General features: G+C 41.1%; 1 protein-coding gene across 1 annotated transcript in view; it reads right to left on the bottom strand.

The window, feature by feature from the left end:
- The window catches only part of plekha8 (pleckstrin homology domain containing, family A (phosphoinositide binding specific) member 8), a 65061-nt gene extending 44664 nt beyond the window's left edge, over positions 1-20397 (bottom strand). The window contains exons 1-4 of the mRNA XM_041184545.1: positions 20240-20397; positions 12021-12137; positions 5163-5318; positions 2909-3042 (exon numbers count right to left, since the gene is read on the bottom strand). Coding sequence (XP_041040479.1) covers positions 2909-3042; positions 5163-5318; positions 12021-12137; positions 20240-20279 — 447 coding nt within the window. The 5' untranslated portion in view covers positions 20280-20397. The remainder of the gene's footprint in view (positions 1-2908; positions 3043-5162; positions 5319-12020; positions 12138-20239) is intronic.
- Positions 20398-20696: the final 299 nt, after the last annotated feature.

Below are 20696 nucleotides of genomic sequence, written 5' to 3'. Positions count from 1 at the left end.
TAACCACTAGCGTGCATGCACACACGCGCACATTTTAAGTAACAAAAACAAACTAGCAGGAAACAGATTCTAACAACTCATTCCCTTAACCTTTTCCAGAATTGTATGAAAAACCTGACATACCCTATTACTTTTGAGTTAGATACCTATTCAGTATCAACAATTGCACCCATTTCAAAATTTCGCTTTAACTGGCTTTTAAAAAAGTGTTTTATAGTATATTTTCATTAATATTGTGTATGATCTACGAACTGTGGGTTTTTATAAATGCCATGGGCTGGATTTTACATGGCTTTGTGGTCCCACTCCAGGCTGAAACATCAGGGGGTCAGGGGAAGCCTATCCGCAAGCAGCTTTAAGGCAATCATGGTAGCCCCGCCTTAGCAAGTTGCCAGCCAATCGGGTGGCCAGTAGTTCTGTAGTCCCAGCTGCACCAGCTTGGAGCGGTGCCCACTGCTGGGACTACAGATAGTGCCACCATGCTGAGGAGCCCAGGTAAGTCTGGGGTTGGGGCTGGGGGTCTCAGAGAGGGGTTGAGGGGGCCAGGTTCCAAGGTTTGGGAGGAGGGTTAAAGGGAAGATGTTGGTGTCTCTGAGGGGGGCCACAAAGGAGGTACCCTCCCCCTTGCCCAACACCAGTCCATGCAGCTAAAGCTGTCAAGCTTCACACAAGGCCTGGGCCTCCCCTACCACAGGTAACATACCGGCGGGGGCAGGATGACACCCTTAAGTGGCCCTCCCCACACCCCCCCACCTTCAAAGCTATCGGCAGGGAAAAGTAAAATCCAGCCCCCTACCAACGATTAAAAAATGTATTACACTATTAGAAATCATTCTTCTTTTAAAGAGATAAGATAAAGATAAATATTGCTGTTTGTGCAACCTCATGCACAAACCCTCGCAATCCAAACCTCAAATTCAGCCTCAATTACCAGAAACTTGGTATAAATGCCTTCTTTCACGATTGGAAAACAATCAGTTATTAGCTTTTATTGTCTATTGTGCCCTATTCATAGAGCTCCTATTGTTAACTCAGGCTTTCTTCTGTAACAGTTTTGCTGTCAGTGCACATGTATTTCATATACGTATTATCTTATACCATAGCCAACAATTCTGTGCCAGTCACTTGTATCTGCCCTTGATGACATGATTCTAACTTCAGTTGGTGTGCCTGGTGTTGCCAGTGACTTCTTGGCTATAAATAATTTCTTACTGTCCTTCAGTGTTAGTTTTTGGTGCCATGCGAGAACTTTCTTTGCCCGAGTGACCTATTAGTCATTTCTGTTTGTTCTTGGGGAAATTTAGTAAGTCTTCAATTGAGCAATCTTGGAGCTTTTGACTGTCGCTTAAGAACTAAAATTACATTTACTTAAAGCACAAACATTTCCACTTGATGCTCGATATCTGACCCAACCTCCACTGAATATATGAAAATAAAACTATAGAAAGAATTTCACTCAGTCCATGTTCATAGCAACTCTATTGTTAACTTATTAACTAATTTACTTTATTTCACAATTGTTCAAAATTTCCATTCTCACTAAATTTAAAGATTTTACAAATAGTTTACTAGAAATTTTCTATATTTTTTATACCTTCCTTCAAAACATGTGTGTAAATTAGCAACTTCCTTTTCCAGACCAAATTGACACCTGGTGCTTTCCACTCCCTTCCCTATCCAACTGTGTTGCTATCCACTCATTTAATATTGCACCAGCTACTTAAGTTTCCTTTCATGTTGTCTCAGTGATGCTTTGATTTCCATTTCAAGGAGTTTTTAAATGGTACTTTGTGAAGAGTGATGGTTACCTTGTGTGACCCACCCACTGATCAAACGTTATACTCACTTAAAACAAAAGTTTGAAAAATGCAGCCACTAGAGTGGTGGATCATGGGTTTGACCTAATCATGCACTTCACCACAAAAGGGAGCCAAACAACCAGAAGCAAATCTTCCGCTTACTCTCAAATCGCAAATCAGTGCAATGGCTTAGAAGGTCGTGGGTTCAAGCTCCACACAAGAACTTGAGTGTCATATTGAGTGGGTTCTGCAGTGTCTAAGGTGTCGTCTTTCAGATAAAACATTAAACTGCCTTATCAAGAAGAATGCGAAAGATCCCATAGTCAAAGAAGGATAAATGAACTCTAGGCAATGTTAATCCCCAGTAACTATCACTAAAACAGATGTTCTGGTCATTCGATTCAATGGTTTTGTGTGGCCTTGTGCACAAATTGGCTGCTGAATTTCCTAAATTACAATAGTGACTATGTTTCAAAGTGCTTCCTTGGCTGTGAAACGCTTTGGGGTCTCCCGAGGTCAAAAAAGGATGCAAATCTTATCATTCAAAATAGATTAGATAGGTGAATTTGGGAATAGGGTTGGCAAACAGGAGTAAAATTATTTGTTTGAATGGAGGACAAATTATAACAGGTACTAGTTGGTTTGAATGGTCTGTCAGCATGTTGTAGCTCATTTACTTATATGCTCTATGATTCCACCTATCTGGTTCACTATTGCCCTATAGGGAAGGAAACTTGCCGTCCTTACTTGGTCTGGCCTACATGTGATTCCAGGCCCACAGCAATGAGGTCACCCTCTGAAATTGTGTGGCAAGCCACTTGGCTCAAGAGAAATTAGGAATGGACAACATTCCATGAAAGAATTGAAAAAGAGCATCTTTCTCTGATGGCCAGAATTGCTGGTAGCCTCAGTTTTTTATATTGTAGTCAAGTTCTACTGCTATGTTTTGTTCCCAGTGATGTACAGAACATTCCATTATATTAACCTGGATAATTGCCCAGAAAAATAATTGGCCTCAATGTACTACATATATTAGAAACACATTAGCAGCAATGAGCACATCTATTGAGCAATATATACAATGCAATGGCACAAAAATGAGTATATACCTCTAAATCAGTTGGATTAGGCTGATTAGATTGTGCATTTTCTTTTAGGTTATTCACTTGGTGGAGGAGAAGATCACAATACAATCTCAGTTCAGAGACCTTCTTTTTCAGGGACTCAGTGTTTTCACTTATTTCTTTAAAAAAAAAAGAGAAAATGAAAATCAGTTGCTTTCCCCTCAACTTTCTATAAATCAACTAGTTTGGGTCCTAAAAGCCTTATACATCATTATAATTTTTGCAAGAGAAATAGTTTAAATATAAATACAAATAGATAATAGTGAATCTTGCAAGGATGACTTTAACTTCAACTCTTGCCTGCATCAAAAGGTTACAAATCCTGTACAGTATGGTTTCACAATCATAGCAATCTTTCAAGTCTTTGTTCAGAAGTGGTCACCCTTCATACAAGAGCTTAGATCGTATTGGCACCCACAGGGGGATGTCGGAGTTCAACTTAATCCCCTCCTCATTCAGCGTCCACATATGCAAACTTCATTTGTCAGCAAATAGAAGCAGGTGTATTAGATAAGGAATCCAACTGCCTGCTTCCTTATCTTATCAGAAACTGAAGATCTTCCCAATCCAAACTGCTCAATACCATCAAACATTATGCATATGTCCCTTAAGTCCAGGTAAAATTGACAAAACAGATAAAACTTGCTGAATAAATCTTCCACTGCTGAATAAGTAGACTTCAGAACGTATGTCTAGTAGAGACACCCTAAATATCATTTACTAATATTTCCACTTTAGAGTGACAAATCCTGAAAAATCAGATGTGGTATAATGGAAATACAAGGGCTCATTTACCGTAAAGATGCATTTGAGAAGAAACTCTCTAGGCTTTTCATTTTAAAAAATGCATAAACAACCTTGGATAGAGTTCTGTCACTCCTAATTTTGGGTACAATAACCCAAAACAATATCCAACAGGACAAACTTCAGTCACCAGGAATAAAGGTTTTCTCCAGAGCACAACTTTATTCAAACCTCTACCACTAGGAAGGACAAGGGCAGCAGATGCATGGGAACACCATCACTGCAAGTTCCTCTCCAAGCCCCACACCATCCTGACTTGAAACAATATCACTGTTCCTTCACTGTTGCTGGGTCAAAATCCAGGAACTCCCTCCCTAACAGCACTGTGGGCATACTTACATCACACAGACTGCAGCGGATCAGGAAGGCAGTTCACCACCACCTTCTCAAGGGCAATTAGGGATGGGCAATAAATGCTTGTCTAGCCAGTGACGCCCACATCCAAATGAAAGAATTTTTTTAAAAATCAGAAGTTGTGCTATGCTAGGGTGAAGTCCTCATTACACTGAACTCTCCAAGAATTGATGAAAGTACAATGCACAGCATGAATTTTGAAACTTGAAATATCGAAAAACTTTTCACTTTATACATATTATCTGGTCATTATCACATTGCTGTTTGTGGGAGCATTTCTTATGCTACAACAGTGACTACATTTCAAAAGTACTTCATTGACTGTTGATGGTTATGAAAAGCACAGCACAAATGCAAGCCCTTTTGTGTTTTTACTTCTGTGTTTACCTTTTACAATGAACAACATTTGTGGGTGGCACGGGTAGATTGGGGATTAAAGAGTAAAATTGGACAGAGACTTTGGAACTCAAAATAAGTGTGTCAAAAACTGGTGGGACCTCAAATAGTATTAGCATAAATTTCCCAAATTATTTTTAGCCAAATTACCCAAATTTGGGGTGGAAGGGGTGGGGAGAAAGGGAAACAGAAGGGGACAGAAATAAAAAATGTATCATCACACTTATTCATGTTTTAGCAATATAGCAGCATTCCAAGCAGTGAAAAAAGCCCATCTACTGTGCAAGAAGATCATTGAATAAATTAGATAGTATTGTATAAAATTAAAGTTTCCAATTACAAGCACACACGTGTACAAACCCCTCAATTTCTGCTCCAAACCTCATGCTAACTTGCAACGTCCAAACTTTCTGTCAAGAGTGCAGACCTCCTCCCAGGCCTTCACCAATTTCTTTATTTTTTTTCCATTCAGCAGCTTACTTTTCATTTAAGTTTTTCTACTCACGCTTTCATGGTGAAGTGCTTTGTTCAACAATTCCTTACAGTAGTACTGGGACAGGAAATATACAATGTACCACCATGCCATTCCAATTCAGAAAGCATCCTTTCAAAATGTTTGGCACAAATTACACTTTAAGATAAATAAAAATGGTAGGTCTACCCCAAAAATGAAAAAAAAACTTACCTTTCTCCTTCTTCGTCCTACTATCTGTCAGGCAAGCCTTGGACGATCCTAAGGCAACAAGCCACCTTTGTCTCTCTGCAGCATTGACAGCCTTCAGGTAAAAGTGTTGTTCCCCTGGGATGATCAGCTCCATTCTTGTGCTGTCGTTAGTATGCACTGCAAGTGAAAGAAACTGATTACAACATCTCAGAGAAGGGGATGGAGTGGGTTTGGGGTGTTGGAGAGAGTAGTATACTCATAAAAAGATTGCTAGCAGAAGAAATAATTAACTCAGAAAGGCTGCCACTCACACGTTGAAGAAAAACTTAAACCAAAATATTTCAAGCTATTTTGCTTATTACTTTTGTTTCTCTAGAGAAAAAACATTCCATCTGCACAAGATCTTAGATTTCCGATCGACCTCAGTGTGAAAACTATAGGTGAGATTTTAACTAATTTAAAATCCACCCATTTGCAGAGTTAAAATTAGACCCTGTGGCCCGGATGTGTGGAGAACTGGGCCTTTAAAAATGATGGGCAGGAGCCAATTGTGGGATTTCTGCCCCCCACAACTCTCGGTCGCCAGCACTGCCCCCGCACCCCGCATCCTCCCCCATTCTAGCTACCGGCAACTTTTGTCAGCGCAGATTAAGGGTATGGGTAGCAAGACACATGCAACACTCCCATATCTGCCAGCTCCATTGTAGGGGTAGGCATTTCAAACACCCCACAGCTTTGATGGAGTCAGGCTTGTTTTGTTAATTGACGTGATACCTTAGGAATTGTGAACCATGGGAGAATCTACTCTGGAAACTGGAGCCAAAAAAAAAACACTGCCAATCAATATTCTTCTTGAGATATATTGCTCCTCTTATACTCTCAAAGCTGTCAATCAATCACATTCATTCATAATACTGCATCAATGACAAGCTTTAGTCCACATCGCATCTCTTAATCATGTGTAGTCAGAGGTATTGAAAAGACCCTTCAAAGAAAGATTAGGTTATTACAAGGTAATAAGGATATGAAACAAACCAAGCTAGCAGGAACAACATTGCCTACAATGCTGAGTCCATTAGTTACTCCGGGAGTTCAGCCAAACATACAGAATAAGATCATCTATAAAAAAACAGATGTAAGGTCATTTATGCAACCTGCTTTTGTTGGTACAATTGCCAGATGAATGCTTGGCTGGACTCCAACAATGGCTGATGGACTCAGGTCTTTAGGCAATATTGACATATCTTTATTACCTTGTAATAACCAGATCTTTCTTTGAAGAGTTTTTTTTCCAAATTCCCATGTGCTTATTTACATAATATTGAGAGGTGCGAAGTAGATTAAAAAATTTTTGTCACTGATTCAGTCATTGTAAGGTATGATTAATTTTTAAAATAAGGTTGAAAGGTGAGCAGTCCGCCCCCTTTCCCACCACTCCAGGGGAGATTTTCAAAGCCTCCTTGTTTATTGTGTCAGTTTCAGAAGCATTTCAAAGGCTTGCCAGATTCGCCAATGGCTTATTGATTCTGAACATGGGGATACTGGAAGAGTGGCTATAGACAATGCATGGGGTGCCACAGAAGGGGCATGGGGTATATGAGGAGACATGAAAAGAAGTGTCAAGGTAAATAGAATTACAGTTTGCAATAGTAAGTCATTAGATGGGCTCAGAGTAAGGGGGAAAATAAAGCCTAAATCAGGGCTAATAGGTATATATGTGAACACATGGAGTGTGGTTAATAAGATTAGTGAACTACAGGCACAGGTTGACAAACGGAATGATGATATTATTGCTATTATGATATTATTGTTGAGAAAACAGTTAATAAAGCAGGTAGTATTTTAGGCTTTATTCATAGGAGCATTGAGTACAAGAGCAAGGAAGTCACGTTGAACTTGTATAAGTTAGACCTCAAGTTAGGCCTCATCTGGAGTACTGTGTCCAGTTCTGGGCACCATACTCGAGGGAGGATGTGAAGACATTGGAGAGAATACAGAGGAGATTCATAAGAATGATTCCAGGGATAAAGAACTGTAGCTATGTGTAAAGATTGGGAAGGTGGGGACTGGTTACCTTGGAGAAAAGACTGAGAGGAGACTTGATAGAGGTATTCAAGATGCTGAGGGGTCTGACAGGATAAATAGTGAAAAACTGTTCCCATTCAAGGCAGCTTCAAGGACTTAGAGGTTCAAAATAATTGGCAAAAGGAATAAAAATGAAGTGAGAAAATTTTTTCACTCAGAGAGTGGTTGGAGTCTGGAATGAACTTCCTGAAAGGGTGGTGCAGGCAGGTTTGAACGAGGTATTCAAAAGGTGCTACCTGATTGCTACCTGAAATGAAAGAATGTACAAGATTATGGGGATAAGGCAGGGAAGTGGGACCAGGTAGAATGCTCTTTCAGAGACCCAATGCAGATTTGACGGGCCAAATGGCCTTCTGCAATGTAAAGATTCTGAGATTCACGTCATAATTACAACTGGGTTAATGTCAGTAAACAGAGGCAGGCCTTTTAGCCTGCCAGCCTTGCCATGTGTCCACCTCTGTTGCCACCTCGGACCTGCCTCTGGAGACAACCAGGTGGCCATCTCCCCAACAGGATGGAGATGGAATTGTGGAATTGGGAAAATTCCTGAGTGGTGGTGAAGTGGTGGAGGTGGGCAGTCAAGTTGGCGGGGGTGCGATTGCAGGTTGGTTATTTGGTGAGTTGAGTTATGCTGATAATCACTGAGTTACACCAGAGATTAACAGTGTAACAATTCTAGGTTAAGCATCCAGCTAAGTAGCACATGTGCAACCCAAGTCTCTGACACTGCAATCAGTGTAAGAGACATTCGCAGAAGGTTGTGAGTAGTGCAAATCAGGCAATTGGAAGTTTAAATTTCATGGGCAACTAGAGCACTTGTGTGGTCATTAGGACTTCCGAGGTGGTGGACATTTGCTGCTCTTGGAATAAGATCTGGCCCTTTTACTCAGATAATCAAAAGCTTGGTCAAAAAGATAGGTTTTAGTGAATGTCTTAGAAGGGACAAAACGAGGTAGAGGCACAGAGAGGCATAAGGCACCTATTGCATAGTTTAATGCCCAGGCAACTAAAGGCATGCCCACCAATGGAGGAATGACTAAAATTGGGAATGCACAAGAGGCCAGAATTAGAGGAATGCCGATATCTTGGAGAGTGTGGGGCTGGAGGAGATTACAGTGATATCTAATTTTAACTTTTACTAACAAGTCTATCAAGTATATCACCATTCTTTCATCATCATTTAGACCATACCCTGGAATACTGCTGGGGCAACATTGCAGGAGGGCTGGGGTAGGCAGAGTAGTGGCACTGAGGCCACAATCAGATCAGCCATGAACTAACTGAATGGCAGAGTAGGCTCGCAGGGTTGAATGGCTTACTCCTGCACCTAATTTGTACATTCGTATATGACTGCACCAATTTAAGAAGAAAATCCACCATCTTTTCAGGACAATGAAGGATAGGAAATAAACACAGCCTTAACAGCATTTCCCAGAGCCTGAGAACAAATTTGTTGAGAATAAATTGAAGTTTTTTTCAAGAGGTTTTGTAAACACGCAGTAACTCTTTCGAGTACAAACACGTTTCTATCTGTTTATTTCAGATGAAGTTACATTGTTTCATAGTTTGCCATTGTGAGATTTGAACTTTTGATCTTGGGGTTACAAGCCCAGTACCATAACCACTTGGCTACTTAAGCCAAGCAAGAAGTAACTCTTTCAAGTACAAACCCATTTCCATCTGTTTCAGATGAAGTTACATTGTTTCATAGTTTGCCTTTGAGATTTGAACTCTTGATAATCTTTTAAATAATCCTTCCAGAAGCTGTAACTCTTTCGAGTACAAACCCATTTCCATCTGTTTCAGATGAAGTTACATTGTTTCGTAGTTTGCCATTGTGAGATTTGAACTCTTGATCTTAGGGTTACAAACCCAGTACCATAACCACTTAGCTATTTAGGCCAAGCAGGCAAACATGCAGTAGAAAGTCACTTTGCTTATTTCTGGCACAACGAGCATCAGATGAAGTTAATCACAAAAATCAGGCACTGGGATTAAAGAAACATACATTCTTCAAATAGAGAAATAAAATTTAGTTTCACTGGTGTCCTAATGTTTTTGTTGATGTGGTAGATAACGTACCAACAGGTGATAGGAATGGGATCCTTGATAGTTCATTTCTAATCAAAATGTATGTAGACAATCAGATATTTAATCACAGCATCCTGAAAATGTGGAAATGATTGTTGCAACTATTGAGTGGTTTTGAGCAATTAGGTCTATGACAGCCAGAAAAAAAAAAAACGGGTTGTTCTGGTTTCTTCAGTTAGTTTTATTGTTGCAATTGATTGTTCTCATCCTCCAAGTACAGCAAAATTGTTGCAGCATGTAGTAGACTCCACTGATCCTGAGTCTCTGACTGGACTTACCTTGTAGGATGACCTCTATACATTGAGGCTTCTGAAATGTTGCTTCAAGATACCTGTTGTGTTTGATCATGGTTCCATAGCTGTAGGCACAGCAGCTGTTTTTAGCTGTTAGGGCTAGTAGGTAGGGGGCAATGGGGCAGCCTGGCGTCAACCCTGAACTCTGTGGCTTAAATAATGGAGGTATGGTAGTTTGCCTTTAAATTGAATTTAAACGTTTGTCTTAAGGATTTGCAAAAGGCCTTTGATAAATTAATGGCATAGTAGACTCATGATGAAGGTCATAGAACATGTGGAGTCAGGAGACAGGTAGCAGAATGGATAGCAAGCCGGCTATGAGATAGTACGAGTTAAGGGCAACTACTCAGACAGGCAAATGGTGGGATATGGTGTTTCACAGGAATTGATGCTGGGACCAATTGTTCACAAACAATTCACATTAGATAATTTGGACTAGAGAATCAGAAGTACAGCTTCACAATTTGTGAATGACAACAAATTGGAGCACATAGTTAACACAAAGGAAAAATGTACCAAAACACAAGACAATGTTAATAAACTTGTAGAATGGGTCTACAATTGGCAAATGAATTTCAATATAGATATGTGCAAGGTGGTGAATTTTAGTAGGAAGAATAAGAAAACCACATGCAGCTTGGATAGCAAGTGTTTAAACTGATTAAAGGAAAGAAGGAATCTGGAGACACAGATATATAAAATCACTAAAAGAAGGTACATCCACACTGCTGCTAGGGAGTGGGTTTCAGGATTTTGACCCAGCATTGATGATGGAACGGTGATTTATTTTCCAAGTCAGGATGGTGTGTGACATAGAGGGAAACTTGCAGGTGGTGGTGTTCCCATACAAAAGGTATGCATTAAAATTTCTGAGTTTTTGACTGGGGCTTCCTGCCCATGTCTCACCCAAACAGAAATATGCATCATTGGCAGAGGTCTGATGAGCATCTCAAACAACCCAAAACAAAATTTGCATTAAAACATTTTGGATTTCCATTGTTTGACCTGATAAGTACACATCACTCAGTGCAAACTTGGTTGCATTTGCTGTTGAAGCTTACAGAAAGTGCATCATGAAATGGAGCGCCAAGCCAAAACAAGGAAAATTAAATATAGCTGTTTAAATTATTCAACATGGATGGAGCATTCACAAAAAGAAATCAACATAACACTTCAAATAATATAACTGGAACTATACAGCTGATAAAGCAACGTCAGAAAGAGAACGGCAAATTATCCTGTGTAATCAGCTTTTTCCTTTCAGATGTCTAGTGTTCTACTGGGCATTTCCAAAATTAAGTAACAGATACACCTAAAATATTAACCTTTCTCCATCAGAGACTGATCATCCTGCTGACAAAATAACATACTTGCCATTCAATTGAAAAAAGCCCTGGAAGTTTGTGTGAAGCAGATTCCTCACTTGTTACATTTCATATCAAACTTGCAAAAACATTACCTTCTCAGTCAATATAATGAAAATTAAAATTTTCCACCGTAATTTTAATCAGAATCCATTCTTTGTACATGCAAATACATCTAACAGCCACTTCAAAACAGCTTCCTTGATCAAAGCTACAGCCCCTTCAGTCAGTACAATCCATTGATATCTACACACATTTAATCCAGACTTGTCATGAACCTTAAAAGTAATAATTTTAATTTATAATTTCAAGTGAGGGCAGTATCACTAGAACTCACCTCAAATGTTAATTTTGACAGCTAATATATTCTTTCCAGGTATAACTCGCATTTAGAACTACAAACTCCAGAAATGCATAGTTTCATTGTTCAATTAGATATAAAAAAACTTCACACAGCTTTAAGTAAGGTTTAACAGCAGATAAATGAAGATACCAAATGTGTTTCAGATTATAAAAACACTCGAGCATTTTTCATGGGAAGTATAATTTATACTTAAAAGCTTCTGAGTCCAAAGCTTAAGAGTTAATTACTGACAGAGCACACAATGAGGGTGGAATTTAATGCTCCCCCCAGGAGCAGGCTGGGAGGTTGGGGGAGCTGTATAATGGAGCAGGAAGGCTCGTGATGGAGAGCCTGTTGCCTTCCTAACTCTTCCACCCGCTCTCCAGCTGCCACAACCACTAAATTCCATATTGAGTTACTGAAGATAAAGGTTACATTCTAAAGTTATGTGTTGAAAGCTCTTGAACATTAACTGCAAGTGGGAGTAATGCATCAAGGCATTCACTTTTAATTAAAGAATTGCCTTTTGTTTTACCATATTGACAGGCACAAACCTAAAGAATTTGACAACATGGTTTATTTTATTTTAACATTTAGTAAGATGCAATTTAATATCTACATCGGATTTTCCAATTGTTCCAAGCCAGCATTGAGCAAGTGAAAGTTAAAGGTTCGCAATATTAGGATCCAGTTCATGCTTTACCTTGTATTTCACACACCGCCATCTTAATGCTGCCTTTGCAGCCCTTCCATGTGTCCTCTTGTGAATCATAATAAGACAAAATTCCACCAGCAAGAACAAACCAGCGTGGCTGCCATCCTGTGCCGAAACATTAATCATATCAAATTATTGCACAGTAAAGAAACATAAACATCTCTTTCTACAAAGACAAGTTGGGAATATTTAGCCAATGATTGTGCAGGTACCCAAACTTTTCAGCAGATGTTAGTGCCAGCAATTCAACAATAAAACATCAAAGAAATTCCATTTTTCATTCCAAGATTAGGAAATAGCATTTATAATTCTGAAAAGCACCCTTTTTTTTTAAATTCACTTACAGGATGTGGATATCACTGGCTAGGCCAGCATTTATTACCCAGCCCTAATTGCCCTTGAGAAGATGGTGCTGAGCTGCCTTCTTGAACTGCTGCAGTCCACGTGGTGAAGGTACACCCATAGCGCTGTTAGGGACGGGTTTCCAGTTTTTTGACCCAGCCACAGTGAAGGAACGGCGATATAATTCCAAATCAGGATGGTGACTGACTTGGAGGGGGTGGTAGTGTTCCAATGAGTCTGCTGCCCTTATCCTTCTGGATGATAGTGGTCAAGGGTTTGGAAGGTGATGCTGAAGGAGGCTTGGTGAGTTTCTGCAGTGCATCTTGTAGATGGCACACACTGCTGCCACTGTTCAATGGTGGAGGAAGCGAATGTTTGTGAAAGGGGTGTCAATCAAGTGGACTGCTTTGTCTTGGATGGTGTCAAGCTTCCTGAATGTTGGTGGAGCTGCACTTATCCAAGGCAAGCTGATAGTATTCCATCATATTCCTGACTTATGCCTTGCAGCTGGTGGACAGGCTTTGCAGAGTCAGGAGGTGAATTACTCGCTACAGGACTCCAAGCCTCTGATCTGCTGTTGTAGTTACAGCATTGGTATGGCTAGTCCAGTTCAGTTTCTGATCAGTGGTAACCCCCAGGATGTTGATAGTGGGGGATTCCACGATGGTAATGCCATTAGCTATCAAGGGGCAATGGTTAAATTCTCTCTTATTGGAGATGGTCATTGCCTGGCACTTTTGTGGCACAAATGGCACTTGCCCCTTGTCAGCCCAAGCCTGGATATTGCCCAGATCTTGCTGCATTTGGACACGGACTGCTTCAGTATCTGAGGAGTCATGAATGGTGCTGAACAATGTGCAGTCATCAGCAAACATACCCATTTCTGACCTTATGATGGAAGGAAGGTCATTGATGAAGCAGCTGAAGATGGTTGAGCCCAGGACACTAGCCTGAGGAACTCCTGCAGTGATGTCCTGGAACTGAGATGACTGACCTCCAATAACCACAATCACCTTCCTTTGAGCTAGATATGACTCCAACCAGTGGAGAGTTTTCCCCCTGATTTACATCCACTCCAGTTTTGCTAGGGCTCCTTGATGCCACACTTGGTCAAATGCAGCCTTGATGTTAAGGGCAGTCAACCTCAACTCACCTCTGGAGTTCAGCTCTTTTGTCCATGTTTGAACCAAGGTTGTAATAAGGTCAGGAGCTGAGTGACCCTGGCGGAACCCAAATTGAACGTCAGTGAGCAGGTCATTGCTAAGCAATTGCCACTTGATAGCACTGTTGATGACCTCATCCATTTACTGATGATCAAGAGTAGAGTGATGGGGCAATAATTGGCCGGGTTGGATTTGTTCTGCTTTTTGTGTACAGGATATATCTGGACAATTTTCCACATTGCCGGGTAATGCCGGTGTTGTAGCTATACTGGGACAGCTTGGCTAGGGGCACGGCAAGTTGTGGAGCACAAGTGTTCAGTACTACAGCTGGAATATTGTCAGAGCCCATAGCCTTTGCAGTATACAGCGCCTTCAGCCCTTTCTTGCTATCACGTAGGGTGAATCAAGTTGGCTGAAGACTGCCATCTGTGATGCTGGGGGTCTCCGGAGGAGGCAAAGATGGATCATCCTCTTGGCATTTCTGGCTGAAGAGTGTTGTGAATGCTTCAGCCTTATCTTTTGCACTGATGTGCTGGGCTCCTCCATCATTGGGGGTGGGGATATTTGTGGAGTCGCCTCCTTCAGTGAGTTGTTTAATTGTCCCACCATCTATGACTGGATGTGGCAGAACTGCAGAGATTAAATCCGATCTGTTAACTGTGGAATCACTTAGCTCTGTCTATCACTTGCTGCTTATACTGTTTCGCACACAAGTAGTCCTGTGCTGTGGCTTCACCAGGCTGACATCTCATTTTTAGGTATGCCTGGTGCTGCTCTTGGTATGCCCTCTTGCACTCTTCATTGAACCAGTTGATTCTCTGGTTTGGTGGTAATGGTAGAGTGAGGGATATGCTGGGCCATGAGGTTACAGATTACAGTCGAGTACAATTCTGCTGCTGATGACCTACAGCACCTCATGGATGCTCAGTCTCGAGTTGCTAGATCTGTTCAAAATCTATCCCATTTAGCATGGTGGTAGTGCCACACAACACAATGAAGGGACTTCAATGTGAAGACAGGACTTCGTCTCCATAAGAGGACTGTGCGGTGATCACTCCTACTGGTACTGTCTTGGACAGATACAACCTGATGCAGATCCAGTCTAGCAGTTATGTTCTTTAGGACTCGGCCTGCTCAGTCAGTAGTGGTGCTACCGAGCTTGGTGATGGACATTGAAGTCCCCCACCCTGTGTACATTCTGCGCCCTTGCCACCTTCATGGTTCCTCCAAGTGGTGGTTCAACATGGAGGAGTATTGACTCATCAGCTGAGGGCAGGGAGGGGGGCTGGGGTGGCATGTTTGACCCAAAGTCAATGTTGAGGACTCCCAGGGCAACTCCCTCCCAGTTGTATATCAATGTGCCGACACCTCTGCTGGATCTATCCTGCTTGTGGGACAGGACATGCCCAGGGATGGAGGTGGTGGTGTAAGGTATGTATCCGTGAATATGACTATGTCAGGCTGTTGCTTGACTAGTCTGTGAGACAGCTCTCCCAATTTTGCCACAAGCCCTAGATGTTAGTCGACAGGGCTGAGTTTGCCGTTGTTTCCGGTGCCTAGTTCATTGCCGGGTGGTCTGTCTAGTTTCATTCTTCTTTTTAAATTGACTTTTTAGCTGTTTGGTACAACTGAGTGGCTTGCCTTTTCAGAGGGCATTTAAAAGTCAACCACATTTCTGCGGATCTGAAGTCATTTGTAAGACAGACCACGTGAGGATGGCATTAGTGAACCAGACAATCAACAATGGCTTCCAAGTATTTATTTTCGACCCGGGTCCTCAGAACATTCCCCTAGGTCTCTGGATTACCAGTCCAGTGACAATACCACTACGCCACCACCTCCCCCTATTATTAAGCTCTCAATTTCTTTGTACTATCCTAATAATAATTTCAGGTACCTTGTCCATCAAGAATTGGCTTGAGGATATTCCTCAACATCGAGAATGCAAAAGTAACAGCCTGGAATTTGCTCGCAGTGGCAAAGAAACAACTTTCACCATTGTCTGGAGTTTTTTCCCTGGGATAGTCAGCAGGGAATTCTACTAATCTGACATCTGATCTAGTGCAGTGACCTCTACAGGGGTTCTGTGATATCATGAGCAATACAAGCAACAGCCAGATTTAAGTATCCTCACTAACACAGACCGCCAGCCAGGAAATAAAATGCAGGGAATATAAATAATATTTAAATCATGTACAAGAAGTGAAATAAAGATTGGGATTAAAGGGAGAGAGCTAAAAGGGGAAAACTTCTTTTTAAAAATTCTGCATTAATTTTCTTCAGGGAATATGACTTCATATTTGCAAAATTAACTTTTCAGGACCAGAGTGGTTGCTCATCAGTACTTATCACTTATTATGCCATTGCAACTTCACTTACTCCTAAATGCACTAGCCCTAATTTTTTATAGCCTTTTTTAGTGCAGAACTGGTGAGCAAGTAGCACAAGTTCATGCCAGTACTGTGAATTTAATGATAAGTCCATTGGCAAGGAGTGCAACAGTGCACCCTGGGGAGGAGCAGGGCATCTCTGACAACTTTTGGATGTGTTTAACTGCACATATCCAGACACAAAGTTGCTGTGAGATTTAGCCTGGAATAATGATGAGTGCTTTACTATTACAGCAAAACTAGAGCCAACGTTTTTGACTGAGATAAGCCCAAATATGCTAAGTTCAATTGTGACTTATTTGCTTGGATGTAGGAGTTGAGATACGAGGGAAAACTATTTTTCTTTTGGTCAGCTGAGTAACCAGGATGTGTAAAAGTCCACTGTCAAGTATCTTCAAAACAAGCTATTGCTTATTTTGATGAAAACAATAACAAAATCAGATAGTTTCTGGCCTCTATGCATACTGCCCACCTCCCTTGGATTAATGATGGAGAAAACTGCATATCAACAATTAAAGCAGCAAGTTCAAACGTAAGCTTCCATTCTGTGAAGGAAATATAATGAATGATGATTACTGGGGTATTGCAATCAGCTGCTGACCAAAATGACATGAAATGCTTCTTCAATAAGCTACAGTTGTGCACAGACCAAAAAGAGGTACTGTTTCAGTGACTGAAAATGGCACAAAGATGCTAATTGACCAAGCAAGAATCATGGAACACTGATACAGCCATTTCAACTAAGTCTTCAGCTGTCCCTCTGCAATGTCTTCTGACACACTAAATGACATACAGCAATTACTTTTGCAAGGTCAGCCTGCCAACCCAGCTGCCAGTGCTGAAGTCAAATTTGCAATCAAGTAAATGCTGGGTGGAACAGTAATCAGTTCAGATGGTATCCCTGCAAAGATCCACAATCACGGGGCCACAAGCTTAGGATCTCCTTGTCCTCTACAACAAAATTTGGGGATGCAAAACTGTGTAAGATTTCAAAGATGCCCGGATCGCACACACTTCTACAAGCATAAGTGTGATTGCTCTAGCTGTGATCAGCATTTGGAATTTCACTTTCACCTGCTACCGATTCAAATTCTCACCCACATCATTCTCTGCCAACTAAAAAGAACTAGAGCCGAAAATATTCTTCCAAAATGCCAATGCAGCTTTCAGGCTGGTCACAGTACATCTGATTTGATTTTTTTCAGCCTTCAAATCCAGGAAAATGTAGAGGAGGGTACCAGAATTTCAATACAGTTTCTGTTAACATTTGAATTTGTGAATCATGATACACTACAGGTTATTCTGCCCTTTAGAAGATGCCCTGGCAGAATTGTGAATATTGTCCAGTAGTTTCCCCTTGGCATGATGGCCCGAGTAACAGACCAGCATCATGTGTCATCACCATTTGTAGTCATTAACAATGTTTTACACGGTTATGTTCTTGCCCAGTGCTGTTGAAATGCCTATAAAATCGAGGTACTGCCAAAGATCATACTCTTGAGGATATTCAGCTTTTATCCAACTGCTTTGCTCAGGCTGCATAGCCTTTTGGCCTTACAAACAACTTTAAAAAAAACACAGAAGTCATGCTTCAGCCCATTCAGTAACACCCTCTGTGTTTATGATCAATAATGTACAACTGAAGATCACAGATACATTTTTGCTACCTCAGTGATGTTCTCTTACAGAATACCACAATCAACATCAACATCACACAATGGATTAGAAAGACCTGCTGTGCCTTTGTGAAACCTGAATTTGACTCCAGCAGGAACAAGGAGTTACTCTGCCAGGAAAAGTACCTAATTAGTCTCACCACCTTCTAAATTGGTTTGAATGGTGGATCTTCTCCCACTGTCACATCAAGAAACTTGACCATTTCCATTTGCACTGTCTACAATGTATCAGTGAGATAGAGTGAAAAGACAGAATATCCAAAAACTGATGTCCTGAAATCCAAATTATAACTGAAATTCAGGATGTAATCAAAAAGGTCCAGTTGCATTTGTCAGAACACATTGTTTACATGCATGATTACAGAATTCCCCAAGCAACGTATTATGGCTAATTGCAGTCTGGATATCACAAGAGACGTGGGGCAGATGAAACACTAAAAAAAGTCAATTGTGGTATTGTAAAAACTTACCATATTAACCCCAACACCCTAAAAAATATAGCTACCAAGAGGCTATGATAGCAGCTTGTCTGCCTGGCTAGTCTGAATGATCTGGTTGCCAACCACCTGATCCCCAATGCAACTCGTCTTCCTGACTCATATGACTTTCAGTAATGTGCACCCAGGAACAAACTTTTCTCCCATCAGCATTTCCATAACAACTGAGCCTCCATAAAATATAACACAATCTCTCTAAAGCAACACAGCCAACCATCTAAATCCACAGGGTTTAGGTGTGGGCTGGCAGGAACCAACGATTAGAGCTCATGGATCTATAGAAGGGAATGGCTAGAAGTTAACAAGTGAAACCATATAGCCTACCAACACATAACACCAGTAGCTTCCTGGTGCTTGTCCAGCCAAGACTACCTGATTCAATAGGGCATCAGTTTCCAGGGCAATCTGGATCTGAGTGGAAACAATTCCAGCCCAGTGAGGGTTAACTTGGCTGCAGGCTTCATAGTCGAATGAGTTAAAAGGGAGCCATGTAACCCCAGACATGTCAACTCCACTTGCTCCAGACACCATGATGCTTAAATGCAGTGGTACATAACCATCTTACTAGTAATCAATTGCTTAATCCAATCCCTCACATGGTTTTAGCCAAGTGACATGCCTACTGCTAAATTAAGTCTCCTGTAGGATACTCAGTGACAGACACACCATGCTGTAGCCTTGAAAACTCTTATATAAATCCTGAATCTCTCCTGTGGGCCAGAAAAAAACTGAAATGTGGAATTAGTGTGGTGAAATGAAAAAGCCAGAAATAACATGAACAGAATAACAGTGCTGTTATGCTACCATCAGCAGTGGTATAAATGTTTCAAATGAAAACTACAGTTGTAGTGTAAATGCACAGTCTGAAAATAACATGGAACATGGGGTTTCATTCCAATCCTAATTCACTTCTGTGTAATGTAAATCTGGTACAATGTCAGACCAGGCGTAACAAATGTGCAAAGGGTCCTTTGGACTTCCTTATTTTTTTACACTTACCTACAACTAGCTGAAATTTTGAGACAATGCAGACTGTTTGACCTGCATAGTTAAAACATTGAAGTTTGTCATATTGATGAGCAATCAGCCAGCCAGGCTTACTGACGGCACCTGGAGAGGAGTCATGTATGCATATAAACACAAATGCACAGAACTCTCTCCTCGGCACCAGAATTTAAGTGTCACTCAGGTAATGTAAATGGAATGTTGTCAGACTATAGTGCCCAGACTGGTAGTTGCCTCTGAGCACACGCTAAGTTCATCCTCTTACAATATAAAATATGCTTCAGTATGGAGTAATTATTCATTTGACTTCAAGCCAAATTATAAGTAAATAGAAACACACCAAAGCCCTATTGTATAAGCTATCAATGGACAGATTAAAATTAACTTTAAAATCAGTATAATCTCTTAGAAACATAATTGTAAAGAAGCATCCAGCGTAGTTAATGTTCAACAGTGTGAGGCATAATACCGAAGTGGGACATGGAACATTTCTTCAATATTTTCCCACCCTTCAGTTTTTGGTTTAAAAAAAATCAACCAAAACATTTTGTAATTATCAAACGTAAGCGTACCTGACATGCCCAATCATATTAATTTATATGAAATGGCAAAAAGGACCCAAGGATAACAGATTTATTTAAGGTACATGTAGTTAGGGATAGTGAAATGTAGCCTTCACACGAGGTGGGGGGGGGCGTGCTATTTAAGCCTTCTTTTTAAAATATATCCACAATGATTTATAATGTCAAATTAATGCCAACAGGATTAGGTCCAACCTGACAAGAACAGCCTTACTTGCTGCCGTGTGACCCAGATACCACACCATTCTGCCTGCAGCTTAACCGGCGCAGTTTGTATTCCTATTTGCATCGCGTTCATGCTCATGTCGAGACCCCGAATAGGCATTAAAAAAAATACAATCACATAATTTCCTATTGTTGCACCAGAGGCCCAGCCACAAAGGAATTAGGTGGCCTGTCAACTGGAGGAAATGAAATGCCTTCGGTCACAAGAATGCAACGTTTTTCATTATTACATGACAGGACAACAGAGCACCCACCCCACCCCCACTTTTTCAATCAAAATCAACACAAAACCAAATCTCACGCTTGAAGTAAAAAGAGAGCAAATTACCACTGAGATAATTGGTCCACTTATAAAGCATTCCTTCCATGATAACTGTACAGTCCCCCTTCCATTCACAGCCCCTACCCCACACCAGTGAAATACTGTACAACAATTCGCACAACCAGGCGGAACCAGGAACACCAGGAACCCGATGATTGACAAGTTAATAAACCATTCGCCAGTGGCGCTCGCTCCGTAGGTAAACGCATCATAGGTCCCATAAGTAACCAATCAGAGGCTTGAGGAGGCGGAGTGATTCTCCCTCTCCCTCGTTCTCTTCCGGCCTTCTCTGCCGCCGTGATTAAAGGCTCCAATCAGCGTTTACGCTGAGGGAAAATCCGCCGCTTTGGGAAGGGGGTGTTTGTTGCGTCATAACGCTGGGAAGACTCGCGCTGCAGAACAATTCGGGAGCATGCGAATTCCTTTGTGACGTTGGCTAGCAAGTCCTGAGGGGGCGGGGCTT

Source organism: Carcharodon carcharias, chromosome 3 (genome assembly GCF_017639515.1).
Source record: "Carcharodon carcharias isolate sCarCar2 chromosome 3, sCarCar2.pri, whole genome shotgun sequence".
Taxonomy (NCBI): domain Eukaryota; kingdom Metazoa; phylum Chordata; class Chondrichthyes; order Lamniformes; family Lamnidae; genus Carcharodon; species Carcharodon carcharias.
The sequence above is the reverse complement of the archived record's forward strand: the minus strand, read 5'-3'. Positions and strand labels throughout refer to the sequence as shown.